This window comes from Physeter macrocephalus, chromosome 17 (assembly GCF_002837175.3).
Source record: "Physeter macrocephalus isolate SW-GA chromosome 17, ASM283717v5, whole genome shotgun sequence".
Classification (NCBI taxonomy): Eukaryota; Metazoa; Chordata; class Mammalia; order Artiodactyla; family Physeteridae; genus Physeter; species Physeter macrocephalus.
This window is the reverse complement of record NC_041230.1, coordinates 179229-205247: the sequence shown is the minus strand read 5'-3', so window position 1 is coordinate 205247 and position 26019 is coordinate 179229. Positions and strand designations below refer to the sequence as shown.

The 26019-nt window shown below is 50.1% G+C and overlaps 1 protein-coding gene across 1 annotated transcript in view; it reads right to left on the bottom strand.

The window, feature by feature from the left end:
* MYH14 (myosin heavy chain 14) overlaps nucleotides 1-26019 on the bottom strand; it is a 98526-nt gene that overhangs the window by 60617 nt on the left and 11890 nt on the right. The window contains exons 4-13 of the mRNA XM_055079201.1: nucleotides 24256-24283; nucleotides 24026-24128; nucleotides 23311-23334; nucleotides 21633-21725; nucleotides 21199-21262; nucleotides 18469-18567; nucleotides 17373-17513; nucleotides 6607-6702; nucleotides 1551-1669; nucleotides 221-373 (exon numbers count right to left, since the gene is read on the bottom strand). Coding sequence (XP_054935176.1) covers nucleotides 221-373; nucleotides 1551-1669; nucleotides 6607-6702; nucleotides 17373-17513; nucleotides 18469-18567; nucleotides 21199-21262; nucleotides 21633-21725; nucleotides 23311-23334; nucleotides 24026-24128; nucleotides 24256-24283 — 920 coding nt within the window. The remainder of the gene's footprint in view (nucleotides 1-220; nucleotides 374-1550; nucleotides 1670-6606; nucleotides 6703-17372; nucleotides 17514-18468; nucleotides 18568-21198; nucleotides 21263-21632; nucleotides 21726-23310; nucleotides 23335-24025; nucleotides 24129-24255; nucleotides 24284-26019) is intronic.

Below are 26019 nucleotides of genomic sequence, written 5' to 3'. Positions count from 1 at the left end.
GAGAGAGGGGGACAGGGACCCGGAGAGAGAGGGACAGGGACCCGGAGAGAGGGGGACAGAGACCCAGAGAGAGGGGCACAGAGACCCAGAGAGAGGGGGACAGAGACCCGGAGAGAGGGGGACAGGGACCCAGAGAGAGGGGGACAGGGACCCAGAGAGAGGGGGACAGGGCCAGCGTGATGGAGCCCTCCCAGCCCCCAGCCAGGCACAAAGCGCAGACCTGGAATATCTCAAAGCCGGCGATGTCCAGGATGCCCAGGAAGGAGGCGCCTTGGCGGGGGCTACGGTCCAGGGCTCGGTTGAGGCGCAGAACCAGCCAGCGGAAGAGGCGCTCGTAGGTGGCCTTGGCCAGGGCCTCCAGCGCAAAGTCAGCCTGCAGGTCAGGGCACACAGTGAGGGCCCAGCCTGCACATCAGTGCCCCCCGACCCCGCCCTGCCGGCAAAGAGACACTGGGTGTGGATGGAGCCCCATCATGGTTCATCAAGAGCAGTGCTTGGGGGCACATTAGTTCATGAATATTCCACCCAACCCTTGAACCAATTTCCACGGCAGAACAGGTAAGAGGGTGGAATCTGGAGACCAACATCTAGATTGGAATCCTAGCTCTGATACTTAGAGGCTGTGTGACCTCAGGCATGTGAATAAATCTCTCTGTGCCTCAGTGTCTTCATCTGTAAAATGGATCCTATCAATAGTACCTTGACTGAGAGCAGAACCCAGGTCAGCGTGATCCCCAATCTCATATCCCTCACTGTGCCTTCTCTGTCCTAGCACCTCGAGAGCCCAGCCTGGGGTCAGGCAGAGGCCTCTGCCCCAAAACTGGAATTCTGAAAACATCTAGTCTGTGTTCACCTCTCCCCACCCCCACTGCCACCACCCTTATCTGTGCTGCTATCATCGCTTGCCTGGACTATGACAGCGGCCTCCTTGTGTCTCATTGCTTCCACTGGGGCCCCCTGGACCCAATTCTCCACACAGTAGACAAGGGAATCTTGATAAAGACAAACTGAAGCAAGTTATTCCCTGGCTTAAATCCTCACTGGCCTCCTGCTGCACTATGCATAAAACTCACCTCCTTATTGTGGCTCCTAAGACCTCGTGTGATCTGTCCCCTTCCAACCTCTCTGACTGCAGCTTCTACCACCCTCTCCCACACTGTCTAGTCTCACTGATCTCCTTAACGTTCCCAACTTGCCAAGCTTGTTCCAGCCCCAGGGCCTTTACACATGCTATATTCCCTTTGTCTTGAACCATCCAAGTCTCAACTCAAATGTCACCTCTTCCGACAAGACTTTCCCGAGCACCTCAATCCCCTCCTTTGAAGAAAGCACCCGTTTCTTCTTTTATTATCTGATTCCCTACTACAGCCTGAGCTCCCTGAAGGTGTGGTCTTTGTTTCCAAGACTGCCTTTATTCTAGCACCTAGACCAGAGTCGGTAACTGAACAGACACCCAGCAAAAGTCTGTTGAGTGAGCGAGAAAAAACTGGCATAAGCTGCTTAAAAATCCAGGGCCCTCCCTGCGCCCGCCTGCCACCAGCCTTGCCCACCTGTTCCTTGGTCTGTGCTTTCTGCACGTAGTCCCGGCCAACTTTGATGCGGGGTGTGAGCAGGGCACGGGAGAAATCTGTCACCCCCAGGCCCAGGAGGCGGCAGAGCTTCTGCGCAGCTGAGGGCGAGAGGCACCAAGATGCGATCAGCACTGGGAGGTGGGGACAGTGCAGAGTGGGGGAGGGGGGAGAGGGTGCCACCCCCCCACTGTTGGTGGAACACCAGCCTTTCCCGCTAGAGGCATTACGGGTCCTAAAGGTGTACGCATTCTCCAGCCCAATAATTCTCTTCCTGGAACCCTGAGTTGGCAAAAATAATTCTGGATGTGGGCAAAACCTGGACTAGGAGGATGTTCATCACAGCATTGTTTACAATAGAGAAAACCAGGAAGCAACCTGAATGTCCAACAGCTAGGGATTGGTTAGAGAGTCAGGGTGCATGCATTTGAACAAATGTTCTGCAATCACTAAATATTATTATTATAAATAATAATTATTTATAACATTATTATTGCTAATTACTAATATAAGCATTATAAATAATTATTATTTAATAAATAATAATTGTTATAAATTATTACACGGTACACTTAAGATGTGTACATTTCATGATTTGTATGTTTCACTTCAAGTCCACGAAAGAACTGTAAACAAATATTGGACGCCAGTAAATGATATACAGGCTGAAGGGTCTATACCAATATCTGCGATTTTGAAATGCGCCAGAAAAGGAGATGGATGAACAGAGGATGGAAAGATATTCGATAAAGCAAGTGTAGTAAAATGTCAGTGGTAGAATCTTGGTGGTGGATCTGGGTGTTCGGTATAAAATTCTTTGAACTTTTCTGTATGTTGGAAAATGTCTCAATAAAATAATGGGGGGAAACGCTTGGAATAAGAGTTCAGTGAGATGGCCAAACCTAAAATAAATCTTTAAAAATTCATTGCTCTTCCCTATTTTTGTAGGAAAAAAAAATTGCCAAAATGTTAATAGCTGTTTTGGCAGAAGATGGAGGAAGGGCTGTGTGGGCAGGTGTATTTCTTCTTTCGCCTCTGAATTAGAATGATCATTAAGAAGTGTTTTTGAGCCTCTATCACTTGCGTCACAGGAAGATAGTTACTACAAATACTCAGCTCCAGCAAAAGAGAAAAACACTGAGGAGGAGACACATTAAAATGTCAACAGTGGTTATTTCGGAGAGGTGATGGGGATTTAAATCAATCTCTCTCTCTCTCTCTCTCTCTCTCTCTCTCTCTCTCTCTCTCTCTCTCTCTCTCTCTCTCTCTCTCCCCCTCTGATGCAATTGCAATTTCTAATTCTTCTACAGTGATTTTGCATTATACGGGAATATTTAAAAACCGAAAAAAACAGCATGGAGTACTATGCTGCCAGTAACAGGGTGACTTAACAGGGTTCTAAGCCCTTGGTGTGTACTTTGCCAGCCAGTGGAGCCTGGGGGCTGCTTCACCAATTAATGTTTGCAAATGCAGAAAATGAAATACAAGGGTTTCCAAAGGAGATTAATTATAGTGACATACAGTTCTCCTCACAGAACCCAGGTGAAGAAACCCCAGTAGAGTTCTAGTTAATAACCTTGAAAAGTTACCCCCACTGCATTAAGGGGGGGGGTGGAAAGCAGGTTTCAAAACAGTTTATAAGGTCTGACCCCAATTTTGTAAATCAAATGATGAGTGAGTATGTATGGCACACCTGCTGGGTGTGTGAACCTGGCCCCCAGATGTCACAGGGATAGCTCAGATCAGTGACATCGTGAGAGATGCCCCTGCCTTCATATGTTCTGTGTTGTACAGCTTTTGAAAATAGCTCATAGGGTTTCATAATCAGGACAGGAAGCTCTTCCCATCTCGACAGGAAGGCGGTGTAAAGCAAGATTCCATTTCTGTGATAATTATTTCCACATTGATACAGACATAGAACAAAGCCCAGAGAGAAATGCCCCCAAAAATGTTAGCAGTAATTATGGGTAATTTCCCTGCCTTTATACTCCCCTGTCTTGCCATATTTTCTTCCCCATTCAGATTGTATTATTTTATAATAATAAACAAGCAGAGCTATTTCCATTTTGATAAAAAAAGGAATATCAACTATACTTCTGCTGAAAGGCAAAAAAAAAAAAAAAAGTATATATATGCAGAGCACAGATGCCAGGAGGAGATATGCCCAGTGTTAATGGTGGTTTTCTGGGAGGGGCTGGGGTGATGGAGGATCCTGCTGTCTGCGCCCCCTTCCACCTTGGCACACTGGTGTTGTTCAAATTTTCAGCAGAGCTCACACTTTTTATAATCAAGAAAAGAGTGGACGGTGTTATTTTGGTAAAGATTCAGCAAAGGGCAGGAAATCAGGGTGGTCCTGGGCGGGAGGCGGGTCTGGCTGGGGAGGGAGGATGCTCTGTACATGGGTGGGGAGCAGGCCATGTGGTGGTACCTGTGTTGTCAGGCATGGAGGCTTGATCGGTGTTCCGTTCCCTCTTCAGGACAATGTTGCCAAACTGGAGAACGGCCGAGACCATCCGCAGCATGGCTAAGGGGCAGCAGAGACACAGATCAGCGAGGCTCAGGGTCCTGACACGTGGTCTGAACTAGCCCCTTAGAAATCTAGCTTAAACAAGGACCTACTGTATAGCACAGGGAACTATACTCAATATCTTGTAATAACCTATAATGGAAAAGAATCAGAAAAAGAATAGATATATGTATATATATGTATAACTGAATCACTTTGCTGTACACCTGAAACTAACACAACATTGTACATTAACTATACTTCAATTAAAAAAATAAAATAACAAAAAAAAGAGAAATCTAGCTTAAAAACCTTATGTCAAATTATACCACCACCTGACACCAAGCAGGTCTTAAATACATGAACGGATAAATGAATTCTGTATTTTATTTTATTTTTTTATTTTTTGGCCACACTGCGTGGCATGAGAGATCTCAGTTCCCTGACCAGGGACTGAACCCGCGGCCCCTGCAGTGGAAGAGCGGAGTCGTAACCACTGGACCGCCAGAGAAGTCCCTGAATTCTGTATTTTATATTCAAAGTTTGCTTTATCGCCATTCGGTGTCTGCTCATGTCCATTTTATAGAGCAATGCATAGAAGGTTTAAAAGGACTTAGAGAAATGAATGAGGAAGATCTTTAGTAATATGGAAAGATTTCTAAAATATCGAGTAAAAACTTCGAGGTGCAGAATGGTATATATGGCTACCACTATCTATGCAAAAAAAAAAAAGGCAGAAAATGTCAAGGTCAGTCAATTTTCCTTATTCTTGGTAATTATGTTCTATAGGGTCACCTGAAACACTGAATTATCGAATGTGAACAAATGCTCCTATGGCGGAACACAGGTTTGGTTCCTGGGAGCCTCTGGTCACATTTTCATCAACTGATCAATGCATCACCTTGGTTTGTGTGTGTTTCTGTTTAAAGACACCTTATCTGATGGGAATGTAAACTGGTGCATCACCATCTAAAACAGTATGGAGGTTCCTCAAAAAACTAAAAATAGAATTGCAGCAATCCCACTCCTGGGCATATACCCAGACAAAACTCTAATTCGAAAAGATACAAGCACCCCTATGTTCACAGCAGCACTATTTACAATAGCCAAGACATGGAAGCAACCTAAATGTCCATTGACAGATGACTGGATAAAGAAAATGTGGTGCATATATACAATGGAATACTACTCAGCCATAAAAAAGAATGAAATAATGCCATTTGCAGCAACATGGATGGACCTAGAGATGATCATACTGAGCGAAGTAGGTCAGAAAGAGAAAAACAAATATCATATGATATCACTTATATGTGGAATCTAAAATATGACACAAATGAGCATATCAAGGAAACTGAAACAGACTCACAGACACGGAGAACAGACTTGTGGTTGCCAACGGGTAGGGGGGTAGGGGAGGGAAGGAGTGGGAGTTTGGGATTAGCAGATGCAAACTAGTGTATATAGGATGGATAGACAACAAGGTCCTACTGTATAGCACAGGGAACACTTCAATATCCTGTGATAAACCATAATGGAAAGGAAAATGAAAAAGAATACACACACACACACACACACACATATATATATAACCGAGTCACTTTGGTATACAGCAGAAATTAACACAACATTGTAAATCAACTATACTTCAATAAAAATTTTTTAAAAGATATCTTATCTGATATAATAGCATTGATTCACATTGAACTCACAACCAACATTCACTATAACTGGAGTCTGAAGGAAGCTCTTCTCACACACGTATTTTCTCTGTAAAGCACATCACAGCCTTCCTGCTCTTCAGGACCCCGGACAGCATTAAGCACTACATTTAGGGGGACATTTCAGACAGTGAAATCACCAACCAAAAAGCACCCCAAAAGTGAAAAGCGTGGCACTCAACAGACTGTAGAAAGGACAGTGGTTTACAGTATGGGCTGGAACAAGAAGGCAGAATGTCACCCCGTGAGACTTCAGTTGGGTGAACACTGGGAAACTCAAAACTTTCACTCCTCTATGAATGACCGCAATGACCACAAAAGCACCAGGATTGTTGGTTTGGGGGTTACGAATAAATGTCGTGTGTAGGTGAATTCTCCAACTCGGACACCGTAAAAGAAGATCGATTGTATTAATATCTGCACGTCTGCGCAAAGCGGCTAGAAATCTCGCCGTGAGTGGGCAATGCTGCCCCCTAGAGGACGTCTCGGGAACGTGCAGGGGAAAAAAAAGTATATATATGCAGAGCACAGATGCCAGGAGGAGATATGCCCAGTGTTAATGGTGGTTTTCTGGGAGGGGCTGGGGTGATGGAGGATCCTGCTGTCTGCGCCCCCTTCCACCTTGGCACACTGGTGTTGTTCAAATTTTCAGCAGAGCTCACACTTTTTATAATCAAGAAAAGAGTGGACGGTGTTATTTTGGTAAAGATTCAGCAAAGGGCAGGAAATCAGGGTGGTCCTGGGCGGGAGGCGGGTCTGGCTGGGGAGGGAGGATGCTCTGTACATGGGTGGGGAGCAGGCCATGTGGTGGTACCTGTGTTGTCAGGCATGGAGGCTTGATCGGTGTTCCGTTCCCTCTTCAGGACAATGTTGCCAAACTGGAGAACGGCCGAGACCATCCGCAGCATGGCTAAGGGGCAGCAGAGACACAGATCAGCGAGGCTCAGGGTCCTGACACGTGGTCTGAACTAGCCCCTTAGAAATCTAGCTTAAACAAGGACCTACTGTATAGCACAGGGAACTATACTCAATATCTTGTAATAACCTATAATGGAAAAGAATCAGAAAAAGAATAGATATATGTATATATATGTATAACTGAATCACTTTGCTGTACACCTGAAACTAACACAACATTGTACATTAACTATACTTCAATTAAAAAAATAAAATAACAAAAAAAAGAGAAATCTAGCTTAAAAACCTTATGTCAAATTATACCACCACCTGACACCAAGCAGGTCTTAAATACATGAACGGATAAATGAATTCTGTATTTTATTTTATTTTTTTATTTTTTGGCCACACTGCGTGGCATGAGAGATCTCAGTTCCCTGACCAGGGACTGAACCCGCGGCCCCTGCAGTGGAAGAGCGGAGTCGTAACCACTGGACCGCCAGAGAAGTCCCTGAATTCTGTATTTTATATTCAAAGTTTGCTTTATCGCCATTCGGTGTCTGCTCATGTCCATTTTATAGAGCAATGCATAGAAGGTTTAAAAGGACTTAGAGAAATGAATGAGGAAGATCTTTAGTAATATGGAAAGATTTCTAAAATATCGAGTAAAAACTTCGAGGTGCAGAATGGTATATATGGCTACCACTATCTATGCAAAAAAAAAAAAGGCAGAAAATGTCAAGGTCAGTCAATTTTCCTTATTCTTGGTAATTATGTTCTATAGGGTCACCTGAAACACTGAATTATCGAATGTGAACAAATGCTCCTATGGCGGAACACAGGTTTGGTTCCTGGGAGCCTCTGGTCACATTTTCATCAACTGATCAATGCATCACCTTGGTTTGTGTGTGTTTCTGTTTAAAGACACCTTATCTGATGGGAATGTAAACTGGTGCATCACCATCTAAAACAGTATGGAGGTTCCTCAAAAAACTAAAAATAGAATTGCAGCAATCCCACTCCTGGGCATATACCCAGACAAAACTCTAATTCGAAAAGATACAAGCACCCCTATGTTCACAGCAGCACTATTTACAATAGCCAAGACATGGAAGCAACCTAAATGTCCATTGACAGATGACTGGATAAAGAAAATGTGGTGCATATATACAATGGAATACTACTCAGCCATAAAAAAGAATGAAATAATGCCATTTGCAGCAACATGGATGGACCTAGAGATGATCATACTGAGCGAAGTAGGTCAGAAAGAGAAAAACAAATATCATATGATATCACTTATATGTGGAATCTAAAATATGACACAAATGAGCATATCAAGGAAACTGAAACAGACTCACAGACACGGAGAACAGACTTGTGGTTGCCAACGGGTAGGGGGGTAGGGGAGGGAAGGAGTGGGAGTTTGGGATTAGCAGATGCAAACTAGTGTATATAGGATGGATAGACAACAAGGTCCTACTGTATAGCACAGGGAACACTTCAATATCCTGTGATAAACCATAATGGAAAGGAAAATGAAAAAGAATACACACACACACACACACACACATATATATATAACCGAGTCACTTTGGTATACAGCAGAAATTAACACAACATTGTAAATCAACTATACTTCAATAAAAATTTTTTAAAAGATATCTTATCTGATATAATAGCATTGATTCACATTGAACTCACAACCAACATTCACTATAACTGGAGTCTGATAGTTATGCATACATACACACACACACACACAAAATAGTTATATATATATATAACCGAGTCACTTTGGTATACAGCAGAAATTAACACAACATTGTAAATCAACTATACTTCAATAAAAATTTTTTAAAAGATATCTTATCTGATATAATAGCATTGATTCACATTGAACTCACAACCAACATTCACTATAACTGGAGTCTGAAGGAAGCTCTTCTCACACACGTATTTTCTCTGTAAAGCACATCACAGCCTTCCTGCTCTTCAGGACCCCGGACAGCATTAAGCACTACATTTAGGGGGACATTTCAGACAGTGAAATCACCAACCAAAAAGCACCCCAAAAGTGAAAAGCGTGGCACTCAACAGACTGTAGAAAGGACAGTGGTTTACAGTATGGGCTGGAACAAGAAGGCAGAATGTCACCCCGTGAGACTTCAGTTGGGTGAACACTGGGAAACTCAAAACTTTCACTCCTCTATGAATGACCGCAATGACCACAAAAGCACCAGGATTGTTGGTTTGGGGGTTACGAATAAATGTCGTGTGTAGGTGAATTCTCCAACTCGGACACCGTAAAAGAAGATCGATTGTATTAATATCTGCACGTCTGCGCAAAGCGGCTAGAAATCTCGCCGTGAGTGGGCAATGCTGCCCCCTAGAGGACGTCTCGGGAACGTGCAGGGGTTGGTTAGCACAGGGATGGGGGCCACCCTGGCAAGTTTCTGGATGCCACAGAGACTGGGCAGGTGGGGACCAGAGGAGATGCCCTTCTGTATCACAAAGAGTTGCCCACATTCCGTTTGATTTCGAAACGTCCCAGTGGACATTCACATCTGTGAAATCATGGTTTGCAATGCTCTGAGACTAATCCCAGCTGTTTTATGTATACACACAAAAGTGTTTTGTATTTGGTTTTAAAACACAGTGCATTTTCCAGGAGGTTAGTCACTGAGGAATACGAGGGAAGGCTGGTCGTGGTTTTGTTCAGAAGATTTGGTCATCATGTCAATGCCTCCTTGTCTCCACCCGCAAAGCTGCCCTCGGCTTGGAGTGGACCATATAACACGCCTACATCAGGCTGGGCTCGTGTCTGCTGCTTTCGTGGTAATGCTTCAGACCAGCAGCAACACCCACCTGCCTCATCCACGTTTCTCCTAGAATAGTCTTCACGATTTACGGATTGAAAAGGACACTGATCTATTTTCACTTACTCCGTGCCAGGTCCTGTTCCAAACACTCACAAATGACCTCATGTCACCTTTGGAACAACTCACTGAGCCAAATCCTGCAATAGCATCTTGCGATGGGAAACGGTAAAACCCCCATTTGACAGACAGGGAGACCGAGGCACATTCCGGTAATCAACTTAGCCAAGATCATCCAGCTCATAAGTGGCATGGCTGAGACACACCCGGCGGTCTGACCCTGGGGTCTGTATTCTTAACAGCCGTGCAGCCCTTTTCGTCCCTCTTTTAGCATAAGATTCGGATGTTTGTACGAACGTAGAGCACACACACAGAAAAGCACACAAATCACCTCCATCCAGCTCTGTGAGGTTTTACAAAATGAACACACCAGTGGACCAGCACCTCAGAAGCCCCCTTCTGGCCACTCACTGAACTAGGTCAGATTTCACACTCACAGGATTGCAAGGAAGAAGCCAGGTTCAAAAGTGCACCGACTGTATGGGTCTGTTTGTTCCAAATTCAAGAGCGGGTGAAACAACTCCATGCTGTTAGATGCCAACATAATGGTGATGGGGGTTGCGGTGAGGGGAAGGGGCTTGAGGGGGCTTCGAGGTGCTGGTGATATGGGGTGTCACTTGCAGAAATTCCCCTGAGCTGGGTGCTTTGGCACTGTGCTCATTTTCTGGTGTCTATGCTACGTAAGCTTCTGCACAAAGTTTACTTAGGAAAAGGGAGTGGCGGAAGGTGGAGGGGGGAACCCTTCTGGGAGACCCATGCCAAAAATGCGTAACCCGAATCTAATCACGAGGAAACACACGCACATTGACAAAACAACTGGTCTGTAATCTCCCCAAGTGTCAAGGTCACGAACGATAAAGACTCAGGACCGGTTCCAGATGGATGGAGAGTAAAGTGTGACGACTAGGTGCAACGTGTGTGATCCTGGACTGGGGAAGTGTGTGTGTGTGTGTGTGTGTGTGTGTGTGTGTGTGTGTGTGGTATTATAGGGGGGTGGGTCTTGTACCCAGAGCGGGGGCGTGGCTTAGCCGTGTGTGTGTGTGTGTGTGTGTGTGTGTGTGTGTGTGTGTGTATGTGTTTAACTTAAAAAAAATTTCTTTTTGCTATAAAGGACATTATTGGGACAGTTGGCATAAGGTCTGTGGATTAGATAATAGTACTAATAGTGCCAATGTTAATTTCCTAATGATGATACTGTACTGTGTTTGTGTCAGAGAATGAATGTTCTTAGGAAATAAGCACAGACAGATTCGGGGCGGGGGGGGGCGGTGGGCGGTAAGATGAGTAATGCCCCCTCTCCACAAAATGTCCACGGCCTGAATCCTGTGAATGTTACCTTGCAGGGAAAAATAGACTTTACAGATGTGATGAAATTTAGGATCTTAAAACGGGAGATTAATCTTGCATTATCCAGGTGGGTCCGAAATGTAATCATAAGCGTCCTTAGAAGAGGGAGGCAGAGGGGGAAGACCACATGAGCAGAGGTTAGAGTGATGCATTTTGGGTTTTTTTTTTTCAATTTTTTTGGCCGTGCCGCGTAGCTTTCGGGATCTTAGTTCCCCAACCAGGGATCGAACCCAGGCCCTGGAAGTGAAAGCACAGAGTCCTAACCACTGGACCACCAGGGGAGTCCCTAGAGTGATGCATTCGGAAGACGGAGAAAAGGGCCACGAGCTAAGGCATACAGGTGGCCTCTGGAAGCTGAAAAAGGCAAGAAAACGAATTCTTCACGGAGCCTCCAGAAGGGACCAGCTCTGCTGACACCGTGACTTTAACCAGTAAGACTGATTTTTTTGACTTCTGACCTCCAGAACTGTGAGGGAATAAACGTGTGTTGTTATAAGCCACTATGTTTGTTGTCATTTGTGACGGTGGTCATCAGAAATACGAAGGGTGAAGGGATCCCTGGGCTACACCCCTACTCTCGAACAGCTCAGAACAAGTAATTAGAAAGACAGACAAGGATAAAGCAGATGTGGCAAGATGGTAATGCTTGAGGAATCTGGGAGAAGGTATGCAGCGATTTTGTGTACTCTACAACTTTTCTGTAAATCTGAAATTATTCAAAATAAAGAGGTTAGGGACTTCCCTGGTGGTCCAGCGGTTGAGACTCGCGCTCCCAATGCAGGGGGCCCAGGTTCGATCCCTGGTCGGGGAACTAGATCCCACATGCTGCAACTGAGAGTTTGCATGCCGCAACTAAAGATTCCCCATGCCACAACTAAAAGATCCTGCATGCCGCAACTAAAAAGATCTCACATGCTGCAGCGAAGATCCCGCGTGCCTCACCTAAGACCCAGCACAGTCCAATAAATAAATATTTTTTTTAAAAAAAGAGGTTAAAAAAATCCCTGAAAACAGAAGGGGGAGGGGTGTTGGTCACTGGCCTGACAGCTTCAAGAAGGCTTACTCTGAAGGACACACAAGAAGCAGCTAACAGGGGTGGCCTGCTGGGAGCCCGGGACACTGGAATGATCATAGACTTTTAGTTCTTTTTGAATTTCATACCCTTTGAAATGTAGTCAAAAAAAAGATCACTGCTGAGAAAAGACTCAGTTTCTGAAATTAGACAGTGAAATCGCAGTGATGATTCACGCCAGCTTGTGAATATATTACAAATACTGAACTGTATACTTGACAACGGCCAATTTTACGGTCCATGAATTCTAGTCCCCCAGAGAAGAAAGGTTTTGGTCTAGTTTTCGGGGCACGCCGGGGTGTGCAACAAATCTGAATTTTTCCTCTCCATCTCCATCAGGATTGTAACTCCTTGTGGAAAGTATCTGTTCCTTATTCACCTTCTAACTGCATCCTCTGCATACAGTAAGCACTCCATAAATGTGTTCATGAATGAACTCCAGCTTGCCACTTTGGGGGGAAGAATTCCTTCCACAGTCCCCACTACTTCTGGGATTCAATCTTATCCCTTATCAAGGTCTTCGGCACCCTGTCCCCAATCCTCCCACCTGCTCCAGCCCCGGGTCCCCTCAGTTACTCCAACCAGCCAGGCCAACCTCTTTCATCTCCGCCAACACCTGACACTCTCTCTTGCCCCCAGGCTTTTGCCCGGGGAGTTCCCTCCCCAAAGAGGTGGTCCCGGACCACCTACACCTGCCTAATTCCTGCCTGACCATCAGGGTTCAGCCAAGCGCCGCCTCCTCCAGGCGCTGCCCCGCCCCTTCCGAGACGCCAGCCCCCACCCCCGTGACCCACAGTCACTGCTCCTTGCACCTTCCAGCCATCACTCTTGCACGGGATGAACTTTAACCCACTTGTGTGATTTGATGATGCTCCCTGGGTCTCAGCGCTTCAGGGGGCAGGGGCTTGTTCTGTCTTGGTCACGGTTCATTTCTCCCAGCGTCTGCAGGGGTCTGGCCCGCAGACTCCATCATGTGTTGAATGCATCGATATACGAAGGAACAAATGGCCAAGAGTTAACTGGTGGGGGGGTGCATTACTGAGGCGTGACCTGGGGCGAGCCCGTGGCCTCCTGGGCCTGGGTTTCCCCTGCTGGCCAGTGGGAGGGGCTGGGCGGGGGATCAGGGGGCTGGGGTGTCGGGAACAGCCGAGAGAGTCCCAGAAACGCTGGGAGGTTTCGTGGCAGGGCAGCGAGGCACCTCCCTAAAGATCAATAAATGAGCACGTCTCCTGACAGACTCACAAGGCATCATCACCCCTAACAAACTGGATGACCGTTCATCCTTAACATCAGCTCAGACCTGACCCAGACTCGAGTTCCCCCGGTGGCCTTTAAAGTGGCCTTTTACGGTTGGCTTCGGAACCTGCGTGGGTTCCAAGCACCCGGTGAACCTGACGCCTGAGGGGCTGGCAGTCAGCTCTGGCTGGTGACTTCAACCCAGCCGGCGGCGGTAAGCAAGCCCCGACCTGCACGGGCGGAGGCGTGGGGCTGGCGAGGCTACGACGGCCTCACATGAACAGCAGCTCACCTCCCTGCCTGCTAGGCTGCCTGTTCGACCTCCCTGGCGGCATTGACGGCGCCAACGTGGATGGGAAGTGAGGAGGGGGGTGGAGGTCCTGCTTCCACTGGCCCCGAACGCTCTCTGCCCTGGGCTTCCCGTGGGCAAGCGACCCAGAGGCGCCCACCTGCCTCTCTGGAAACGGATCACGGGCTGGCTTTGGAGTCAGACCCGGGTTCCACCACCACCTCACCAAAGGCAGTGAGTCCTATAGGGCAGACACCCCACCTCCCTGGACCTCTGTGTCCTTTTTTCTTTTTGGCCGCGCCATGAGGCTCGTGGGAGCTTAGTCTCCCGACGAGGGATCGAACCCAGGGCCATCCCTAACCTACGAGTCCTAACCACTGGACCGCCAGGGAACTCCCCATCTCTGTCTCCTCTTTCTTCCAAAGGAGAGTCTAGAAAAAAGGTGACCGGCTGGCTCCACTCCTTGGAAGTGAGACACAAAATCACACTGTTATGAGACCCCATCCACCTGCCACACCAGCAAAAGCAAAAAAGCTGACAACAGTGGTTGCTGGCAACCTCGTCGGGGGGAACAGGTGCTCCAGAGACAGGGTGGGAGAAACTGGAAACTAGCGCCACCTTCTGGACGGCGGCGAGGTCGATTCAGTACAATTTAAAAAAAACAGAGTGGGGTTGGGGGAAGGGAAAGGGGCTGGGGGTTAGAGCTGAAAGCCAAGAAGTCATGAGCCCGTAACTGCTGGATCTGGTGCCAGGTTCCTGGGGGAGGGGTGGGGGGTTCACGACCCTCTGCTCTCTACTTGCATACCTGTTTGAAAGGTTCCGTAAGAAAAAGGTAAAAAGCAAAATTATTCAGCAGTAAAAAGGAAGGAAGCACGGATACATACGACCACATGGATGAAACTTCAAACCAACATGCCGAGGGAAGGAGGCCAGCCACAAGGGATGATATATTGTATGATTCCATCTCTATGAAAGGTCCCGGATAAGCAAATCCATAGACACAGGAAGCAGATCTGTGGTTGCCAGGGGCTGGCATTGGAAAACCGGCCAACGACCGCAAAGGGGCGCAAGTTATCTTCTTGGGTCACTGAAAATGTTCTAAAATTGATTGTGGGGATGGCTGCACAGCTCTGAAGGTACTAAAAGCCACTGGCTTGTATTTGGCCACGCCACACGGCCTGCGGGATCTTAGCTCCCCGACCAGGGGTCGAACCTGGGCCCTTGGCAGTGACAGCGCGGAGTCCTAACCACTGGACCGCCAGGGATTTCCCTGACATATACTTTAAATAGGTAAATGTTTTGGTATGTGAATGATATCGCAATAAAGCTGTTAAATTTCCGTTAAAGTTGGATAAAACAAAAAATTGCACCTCTCCTTGGACTCGGCATTTTGTGGCTTAAGAACTGATCCTGCAGCTCTGTTCACCCATGAACACAAAGATCTACTTATAAGGATATTCTTGGCACTTTTTGATTCCAACAGCAATAGGGTGCAGTCACCCGAAGGGTATGTCTGCAAGGGACAGACAGGTTGCAAGAATCACAGTTCATCTGAACAGTGAAACCTTCTGCAACCACAGAAAAACCTGAAATTCACCTATACCTACAAAACCAGAACAACTGCCAAAACATGCTGTTTGGTGGAAAAAGTAGGGGACGAAGCACACGCTAGCACGGGGGCGATGAGCTGAGTGTTTTACCCCAGTGCCGCCCAGGACCCAGGCCAGCGTGTGGGGCCTGATATGCCAGGTGTTTTCATTGTTCTTTGGTGCCTCTGAGCCAGTCCTGGGAGGAAGGTCAGGGAGGTGGGGCCCATCTGGATCAACCACTGAGCAGGAACTTTTAAATCAAGAGAGAAATACAGTAACTTTTTTTGGGGGAGGGGGCGGGCAGGGGGCATGCAGGATCTCAGTGCTCCCACCAGGGATCGAACCCATGCCCCCTGCAGTGGAAGGGCGGAGTCTTAACCACTGGACCGCCAGGGAAGTCCCAGAAATACGGTAACATTTTGATCAACATTACAGCTGAACATCAGCCCTGGAGCTGGAGAATAATGTGTGTCTTTTCTTACATGTCTGAAATATTTCTGGCAGGAGATGCAGGAAGCTTAACAGCGGAAAACTAGGGCTCAGAGGGGCCCGGGGCGACTCGGTTTTCACACGATGACCTTTGATCATATTCAGATTATGTCACTACACGCCGACGGTGCTGCAAAATTTTTGTTTCGGGACTGGAAAAATCAGAGATGCTACCCGCGCCCACCACACGGCAGGAGGGTTACTTGAGGTGACCTGTGTCAGGAGGGCAGGCGGTACCTGAGGGGCCCAGGCCCCCACTGTGGCCTCCGTCTGAATTTGTTTGTCAGCTGCCCAGGGAGGAGCAGGGCGGTTACGCAACGCGTGGTTGGGAAATCTAGCAGGGAGGCCTGGGACCTTGTGTCAATATGCCTGAGGACGCTGGCCTGTTCGCGGCCTGGGTGGACAGCCAACCTGGCGCTGGGTCTCCAGCCCTCCCCATCGGCCCTGGAGCCCACAGTGGCTCCCGAGGCCTTCCGCAGCCCCGGAGACCAGAGGAGAATGAGACCCAGGCCCGGCCCCGCTCAGAACTGAAAATCAGGGTCTCCACGGGACTGGGGAAAGGAATCACAATTCATCCAGACAATGAAATGCCAGGTAGCCGGAAAAAAGACTGAGATTTCCCCCGCAATGTGCACGTAATGGGTTGAATCGTGTCCCGCTACTCCCTCCAAAAATACATTAAAATCCTAACGCCCGGGACCTCTCAGAACGTGACCTGATTTGGGTATTGGGTCGTTGCCGCTGCAATTATTTAAGTTAAGATGAGATCACACGGGAGGGCGGTGGCCCCTAATCCAAAATGACGGGTGTCCTATCAAAGGGGAGATTTGCACACAGATGCTTCGGGGAGGCGGGCGGACCCCATGAGGCTGAAGGCAGAGATCAGGTGACGCTTCTAACAAGGAAACCCCCAGAAGTTAGGGGAGGGGAAGGGAACAGATTCTCCCAGGACCAACCAACCCCACCAACACCTTGATCTCAGACTTCTGGCCTCCAGACCTGGGAGATGATCAATTTCACTTGTTTAAGGCACTCGGTTTATGGTGCTTTGTGATGGCAGCCCTGGCAAACGAATACAGTACTGCAATGGAACTACTGTCAAAATGTACTGTTTGGTGAGAAAGGTGGGGGACAAAGCAGCAGAACACGGATAATCAGCTGAGTATTTCACCCCAGTGCCCCCCGAGCCCAGACCATCCAAGGAAGACCCTGGGCCAGGGGCAGGGTCTTCCCTGCACCCTCGCTTCAGCCTCCTCCTGCCCTCCAGTCCATCCTCCACACGGCCCAGAGCTGCTCCTCCACGGCTCCCAGCCCTCCCATGGCTCCCCAGTGCCCTCAGGACAAATCCCAGCCCCTCAGGCTGGCATTGGAGGCCCCACCTGCCTCTGTGGCTCCATCTCCCCACTCCCCTGGGTCATCCACTAATTGAATCCATTCGAGAAGTTTCAATTCCTCAAACATGCCACGCCTTTCCTGCCTCAGGACTTTTGCACGCGCTGTTTCCCCCTGCCTAGACCGCTCTTCCCAGATAGCACCAATGCTCACACCTTCGGCTCTCCAGGCCTTTGCGCAAACATCACCGTCTCGGTGTGTCCTTCCCGATCCCCTATTTAAAGCTTCCTCCTTCCTCCGTTCCCTGTTTTAGTTTTCAAACCAAGCAAGGAATGGCCAGGTGTCCACCCCCATCCTTCATGGGGGGCTCTGGGCTCACGGCTCACTCACAGGTGATTTCCTCGTGGGTGAATCCCAGGACCCGCAGTGACTCCAGTGTCTCCTGGAAGAGCTCACGCTCCTGGCCCGGAGAGGATGATGGCCCGTTGGTCAGGAAGCGGTAGTGGGAGAACGGCTCCAGGAGGAGGTCGGCTGTAGGAACAACGGGTGGAGGCCAAGGTCAAGAATGAGCTGTAGAGTCAGACTCAAGTCCCGGCTTCCTCAATGGCCACCCCAGGAAGAGCATCACTTCCCCACTAGGAACCTCGGTCTCCTCCTCTGTCAAACGAGTGGGGATCCAGTCTTCAAGGGTTTGGTGGCAAGGGCCGGGCGTGAAGTGGGTACTTAGCACATATCAGACCTTTCCTCTTCCCTCCTTCCATAAAGATTCTCAAGTCGCAGAGTTGCCCAGAGAAGGCAGGAGCCGCCCACTGGCAGAAGCAGCAGGGCTGCGGGTGCCTGAGTTAGCAGAAGCCATGGGACAGGAGGGGTCGGTGGCAGAGGGCTCGGAAGCCACCGTGAGCAGGAGGCTGGGTGCGGAGGGGCCGGGAGGCGGCCCAAGCTACGGGGCGGAAGAAGCCAGAATGACGGGGAGCCACAGGGCAGCGGGGCCACTGTAGAGGAGACAGCCTTGGGGCGTTTTCACAGCCAGAGGGCTGGAGGAGCGCGGAGCAGGAGACAGAAGGAGCCTAAGGCAGGAGCCGTGAGGCAGCAGGAGGCTACAAGCCACGCAAACCACGATCATCGGGACCACGAGACGGCAAAGCTGGAGTTGTTACAGCACCCGCTGGAGTAAGCAGAGCCCCGGAGTTTCAGGAGAGAAGTGAGTGTGGGCAGGAGACACGTGGCCACGTAGCTGGCATCAGCAAGACCCAGGAGACAGCGGAAACCAGAGGGCAGCAGAGTCTGGGGGTGGCGGGGGTCGAGAGGCAGCAGAAACCGCGGGTGGTCGGATCCGGGAGGCGAGAGAATCCACCACCCAGCAGAAGCCTGACACAAAGCAGGTGCTTGACAAAGGTTAGTGCCTCCCACGTCCTCCGCCCCAGGGGGCCCACACGCGGCTACCACCCAGACCCCAGGGAGGGCTGGGGAGCCATCGGACACTAACCTTTGAGCTGCTCCCCAGCACCTCCCAGCAGCTGGTAGAAGATGTGGAAGCTGCACTCGTCCTTGGCCTGGCGGATGGCCCTCGACTTCTCCAGCAGGTCTGGGTGGGGGGCGGGTCAAGGTGCCGCATGGAGGGGACCCCCCTGCTATCCCGTGGAACCGTGGAGTCACTCATAGCCCCGGCCGGCGACCTGGTCGCTAACTGGACCAGTGGCTTTGGACATACGTCACTTAAGCCTCAAGCCTTAGTTTCCTCATCTGGGCAAGGGGCCCAATACTAACACCCGTCCATGAGTCTATGAGGTGCTGTCGGGGTAAGTGAGTTATTATGTGTCAAACACTGGAGCTGTGACTGGTTTTTCGTTACCAAGGATAAGAATACCTCCTGCTGTCATGACCCTCCCAGCCTCAGTTTCCCCGTATGACTACTGGGGCTCTCAGCTTCTCCCTCTGGGAAAGCCACACGGCACGTTTACACACTGAAAATTGGCGAGACGCCTTAAAGGAAGATAAAACACCTGATAATTGGTGTAGCCGTCTGTGTCCTACACTCATGGACCACCGAGCACATACGTTGCACAACTGTCATAATGCAGGACCTGCCTTGGGGAGCCTCGCCCAAGATGGACTGCAAACCATCGACCCAAAACTCTGGGGTGCTAACCTGCCTGGGTGAGACGGGGAGGACCCATGGGAGGAGGTCCCACAGGGCAACGTGGGGTGAAGCGAGCACGCACGACCTGTGCGACCCTGGGTGATGACAGCCCCGGGCCTCGTTTTCCTCTTCTGTGAAATGGGATGGTAACAGAATCTGCTCACAGGGTCACAGAGACGAGGAACTGAGTTAACATACGGAGAGTTCTCAAGACCCTGCCAGGCACGCAGTAAACCCTCAAGAAATGTTGGACACGCTGATGCTGGTGTGAGGGGTCAGGCCAAGCCCAGGATCCATCTGTTTGACCCCGGGGGTGGCACCTGCCCCGCAAGCACCAATGACCACAGGCTGGCCATCGGCCCCGAGGCAGAGACAGCCAGGCAGGAGAGCCGTGCCTGGTGGGGGCAGCCCCAACTGGATGGGGGGTGCGGATGGGAGAAAGTCAGCGTTTGGAAGCAGGCAGAGAAGACTCCGGGGTCCGTGGAGGCCTGGGATGGCAGGATGGATGGGGCAGGGAGAGCCGTGAGCTCTAAGAAGCTGTGTGAGCAGGAACCGTGATGCAGAGGGGTGATGGGCCGCAGAAAGTGTGGGGATCAGAAGCTGGTGGCAGCAGGGGACACGAGGCCTTGAGCCCAAGGAAGAAGTTACCAGGTGGCAGGCAGCAGAGTCCGTGGGGCCCAGCTGCTTGACAGCGAGATCCCTGTTTCCTTACTCCCTAAGCCCTCTCAGGAAAAACCCTTCACCTACACACTGCTTCTCAACCCTCCCCCAGATTATCGCGGGGAACAGTGGGCTTAGATACCGCGGGGATGGGGATATGATTTGTTATGAATATCAACCACATTGCAATGAACAATTATTAACAATATTAACACTATAAGGACACTGCTAACTGAATCATTCATTGCTAATAATGATAGCTCATTCTTTTTTTTTTTTTTTTTTTTTCCTGACCGTGCCACACGGCTTGTGGGATCTTAGCTCCCCGACTAGGCAGGGATTGAACCCGGGCCCTCGGCACTGAAAGCGCCGAGTCCTAACCACTGGACCGCCGGGGGATTCCCAGATAGCTCATGCTTGAGTGCGTACGATGTGGCAGGGGCCACGCTAAGAAGCTGCCTCAATTCAGACCCTTCCAGGGTGGGTTCAACGATCCTTCCCCTTCTACAGAGGGGGAAACTGAAGCCCGGAGAGGTCAAATCACGTGCTCAAGAACCTCAAAGCGTCAGAGCTGGGATTCGAACGTGGGTGGGTGTGATTTCTTCGCTCGTTCTCTTAAGCTCCGCGCTCCTGGAGCTTCTGGGTTTTATCTTTTAAATTCCTACCGAGCACGTGTGGGAAAGGTTTGACACAGCTGGCCTGAGTCAGCTGGCTTGCAAGGCCCGCCTCTGGCTGGTGTCTCAGAATCTGGATTTCGGGAGGGTTCCCAGCCTTCCTTGGCTGATAGGAGGGGCTCCTTGCACCTAAACTGTTTGTGCAAAACAACATGGTTTCTTCTGAACACCCACTTTCCTTCGGGGGACTCTGGAATTTGGGTACGTGCCAGGGAGAGGGTGCCTATGCGATCAGCCCCCAGTCAAAACCCTGGGCGCGGAGTCTCTGATGAGCGTGCCTGGTAGAAAACATTTCACACGTCTTGGCGTACCTGGGACTTAAGCGCGTCCTGTGTGACTCCGCGGGGCAAGGCCTCTGGAAGCTGGCGCTGCCCTCCCCCCCACTCAGCCCCACACGCCTTCCCCTTTTGCCGCCTGCGCTCACGACCTTCCTCTACGGTTAAGTCATAGCCGACCCTCCGGCCCACAGGAGGCTGGGCTGGCCTTCTCCTAAAAGCTCCGGGAGGCCCTGCCCTCCTCCCTTCATGTGGAGATGCTGCCTCTGTCCCTTCCTGAGGTTCTAGGATCCTTCCCCTTCTGCAGAGGGGGAAACTGAGGCACAGTTTCTGAGCTGCAGGGAGCCAGGTTTCCCGGCGGGTGTGGACGCCTGTTTTCCGTAAGCGGTGAGATCCCAAGAGCCACCCTCCTTGGCTGCCACCCCTCGTCCCCCCACCAGGCACCCCTCCGGGCGGTGAGAGGATACAAGTCTCGATGTTGGCGCCCACGATGTACCCGGCAACGTCGAAGTTGATACGGATGAATTTGCCCTGCGAGGGAAGCAGGTGCAGGGACTTAGCCAAGGATCCCGTGGGCCTAGAGAGCACCGCCAACCCACACTCACCCCTCCCAGAGCCAGGGCTGCCTCTTGCTTTCTCCCTCCACGGAACCCCGCTCCAATCATGAGGTTCCAGTTCGGGGGGCAGTTCCCAGGGGAATTCAAGGTCCAGGCCCCTTTGACTTCTTTCCTCGGGACCCAGGTCCCCAGCTCCTTCATCCCTCAGACCTAGGAGCCACGGCCCCCAGGCCCCTCCTCCTTCAACAGACCCATACACCCTGCCTCCCCTCCACCATCCTCCTAAACTCCCAGCTCCTGTTTCACTGGCTCAGGCCCAGGCACCGCCCTGCCACAGTACTCACAAATCGGGAGGAGTTGTCATTCTTTACTGTCTTGGCGTTGCCAAAGGCCTCCAGGATGGGGTTAGCCTGAAGAAGCTGCCGCTCCAGCTCACCCTGCAGGGGCGCGGGGGATAACCCGTCAGTGGGGGGAGGGGGGTTGGCCCAGCCGTAAGCGGGGGTGGGTCTGTGTCACAGCTGGCTGAGTGTCTGTGCGTGAGGGGCCTCTGCGTGTCCGGGTGTGTGCCTGCTTTTCCGCATCTGGGTCTTGCCCTTCAGTCTACTGTGAAGGGAACGAGGAAACATCTGAGGAAACATCTCCAGGATACATTGTTGGTGGAAACAAAACAAAACAAAAAGCAAGTTGCAGGAAAATACCTACGGTGTGATCCCATTAATAAAAAATAAATTGAGGGAAAAGCACACCACAAAACAGGACTCCTGTTTCTATAAGGATAGACACATGTCTGTAAACATTTAGAGAAAGGTCTGCAAGGATACACACCAAACTGTCAACAGCATAAGACACTCCAAGGAAGGAGGACTGAGAGAAGGAAAGAAGAATTTCACTTTATCTGATTTTTGTTGTTGCTGTTACAGTGAATATGTACTCATGTATCACTTGTAGAATTAAAGAAAAATCTATACCATCTATGTGAGGTGCTTCAAACTGTTTAGCAGTTTGGTAGTTTCCTCCCCCAGTCAGGCTGATCCATGGGTAGGGATTATTTATTTATTTATTTATTTATTTATTTAAGACAGGAACCTTTTTTAAAAATTGAAGTATAGTTGATTTATAATATTGTGTTAGTTTCAGGTATACAGCAAAATATAGTTATACATAGATACGTATATAGCTATATTCCTCTTTTTCCAATTCTTATCCATTATAGTTCATTACAAGATATTAAATATAGTTCCCTGTTCTATACAGTAAATCCTTGTTGTTTGTTTATCTATTTTATATATGGTAATGTGCATCTTTTCATACCCTACTCCCAATTTATCCCTCCCCCCACCCCCATAGGTAGGGATCTTATTCTGAACTTCCCTACAGCCACCTCGGTGTCAGAGCCAGGAACACAGTAGGTGCTCAGTCAACAGCAATCCCCTTCCCCTCTTTCCTAGCCAGGCTCTCAAAGACACCAACTATTTCTTTAAATGCCCTGTGAGCCCTCAGACACTAGCCTGAGCTGGGTGTACACATTAACCCTACCATAACTGTCAGTGTGGGTCTGTGGGTTGTGTGAACTCGCGGTGTCTGTGGGCTCTGTCTACATATATTTAGCAGATCAACAATAAATGGTAGTTTTGGCCTCTGGGTTGTTTCACATTGGGATCTGTGGCCAGTCTGCACAGACACAGTAGGGCTAACAGAAACAGCTGTGTGGTTGGGGTCTGCACATGTGCGGTAGAACCACACTAAATGGCAGCATGGGCCCTAGGTGTGTGCATACAGTAGGGCTTCCATAAGCAACAGTGGGGTGGGGGGGGGGGCGGTGTGCACACAGTAGGGTTGCGTGAAATGACAGTGTGGGGCTGGGCGTGCGCACAGCAGGACTGCCATAAGTGGCAATGTGGCTTCCTGGCAGGGGTGACCACCAGTGCCTGAGGGGGCCCTGTCTGCCGGGAAGACTGTGGTTTGGGGTGACCCAGGTGGTATTAGGGGTGACAGGACTCGAGGTGATTCCCCGCTACTCACATAAGACACGGTGCTGGTGGAGGCCTGAGGAAGTCACAGGACACGAGACACGGACCGGGACACGGACCAGGACACAGCACATGGAACGTGGACAGACACACAGGTGAACTGGTGGTCTCAGGTGGTGGGTGGGGTGAGGCGGAGAGACGAGGGGCTGGGGAAACTGGCCATGTGGAGTGGGGTGGCGTCGGGGGGTGGGGTACCCACAGCACCTAGGGTTTGAACCCAGGCTGGCCCTTCCTGGGTGTGTGGCGTCAGACAACCAGTTCACCCCAGCTGTGACTTTGGTTTCCCGTCTTTAACGCAGGAGGACCATACCCACCTCACTGGAGTGTTACAGTAACAGAAGCAAAGGGACTAGCACTATATAAATGCTCACTTATAGAGCAAACCTGGGCATTGCCGGAACCTAAACAGGCCTGACACATAGTGGATGCTCTGGAATGTAAGCCCCTACTGTGTGCCAGGCGCTGTTCCAAGGGCCAATGAGGCCAAGGACTGGCCTTCACATTTTTGTGTCTACCCTGCCTCTGCTCCCAGCACTATATCAGGCACACAGTAGGGACGCAGGGGGCATGGGCAGCCAGGAGAAGGCCCACAACTGTGTCCCTCCATGAAGGAGGCAGGGAGTTAGTTGGGGGGGAAGCAGAACCTGAGATGGAGGGGGCCTTGCTGGTGGCAGGGTCCAGAATACTTCCCAAGGCAGGTCACTTACCGGGACACCCGGCTCCTTCCTGCCCTTTGGCGATGATGCCACGTGGGCGAGGTACTGGATGACTTTCTTGGTGTTTTCTGTCTTCCCAGCCCCAGACTCCCCGCTAAGGCGGGGCACAAAGGGAAACAAAAAGGGTCAGCAATGTTCCGAGGTAAGCCCCGCCCATTCCGAGCAGAGCCACTCCCAGCCGGGACCCCGCTTCCTCCAGGAAGTCCTTCAGGATTACTCACGTGCAGAGAATGGATTGATCCTCACGATCTGTAGGGGACAGAGGGGGACGTGTCACCTGGGAGGATTTCTCCAGCGAGACACTGGCCACCCTCTTTTCAAAATCCTTCCCAAGGGCTAAGGAAAAGCTTGGATTTTGACATGTGACCCTCCTGGATTCTAATACCTAACCCTAACTCAACCTCTCATTTGCTGTGTGACCCTGGGAAAGCAGCTACCCCTCTCTGAGCCTGTGTCCTCACCTGTAAAATGGAGACAACAAACTCCAACTGAACAGAATGTGATTCATTCAACAAACTTCAATTTGAGTCCCTACCGTGTGCTGCCTTATGCTGGGTGTGTGAAATTCAAAGACAGGAGAGTGAGATCCTGGACCCCAGGCTCAGCCTCTAATAGAAAACAGGCCACAGAATCGTAGTTATGGTGACTGGTGGCCCATTGGTGGGTCATCTGCCCAACTTGAGGGCAGAGAGCACAGCTCAGTCCCCACCATCTCCTCCTGCGCTCACCCTGGGCCTGACACAACCCTTCAACAAATGCACACTGACCACCTACTAAGTGTCAGTGGGAATTTGCAAGGTCCCTGCCCTCATGGAGCATCTGCTTGAGTGGGGGGTAAAAGCACATAAACTAGGGGAGTTCCCTGGTGGCCTAGTGATTAGGACTCTGGGCTTTCACTGCCGTGGCCTCGGTTCAATCCCTGGTCTGGGAACTGAGATCCCCGCAAGCCATGCAGCAAAGCAAAACAAACAAACAAACAATAACAACAACAACAACCAAAAAAACCCCCATAAACTAAAAATGAAGATTTGACAGTTGGCAATGTCTGGAGACATTTTTGGTTGTCACAACCTGGGAGGGTTGTCCTACAAGCTTTAGTGGCAAAGCCCAGGGATGCTGCTTAATATCCTATGATGCACAGGATGACCCCCCACTCCAAAGAATCATCCAGCCCCAAATGTCAACAGAGCCAGGATTGAGAGGCCCTGGTCTAAAGTCATAAGAAGTGACTGAGGGGAGGGGTCGAGGGCCAGAAGGCGTCTCAGAAGAGGTGCTATTTCAGCTCAGCCCTAAAGGATGAGGAAGCAGGGAAAGCGCATTCCAGGCAGAGGGCACAACCAGTGCAAAGGCCCTGTGGTGGGACCAAGTTGGAGATGTTCGCGAGACAGCAAGGAGGCCAGTGAGGCTGGGGGAGGGGGCAGAGCTGGAGATGATGCAGATGGGTTTGGAGACCACGGTTAAAGGGTCTGGATGGTTTTTCAGGAGGACAGGAGGTCTCTGGGTGGTTTTAAGCCAGAGAGAGGGCTGCATTCAATAGGGCCTCAGAGTTAGCAGCCTGGTTTGGGAGCCTATGGACATGGGTTCAAGGCCCAGCCACCTCCCCGCCTTGCTGTGTGACCTTGCGTCAGTCTCTGAGGTCTTCTGTGCCTTACTTTCCCCGTCTGAAAAATGGGGCAGAGTGGTTAGGACTTGGTGCTTTCACTGCCGGGGCCCGGGTTTGATCCCTGGTCGGGGAACTAAGATCCTGCAAGCTGCACCGCGTGGCCAGAAAAAAAAAAAAGAATCTCTGAGATGAAAAATGGGGCTCAAAACAGCCCCTACCTCACAGGGCCATAGTCAGAACTCAGAAAGAATCTTCAAAAACAATTTTTTTTTTAATATACCAGCTAGTATATAATACAGTTTTGTGGCCTGTTTTGTATCCAGGGCTGAACCTGGGATCCAGAATCTTGCTCTCATGTCTTTGAATTTCACATGCTCAGCAC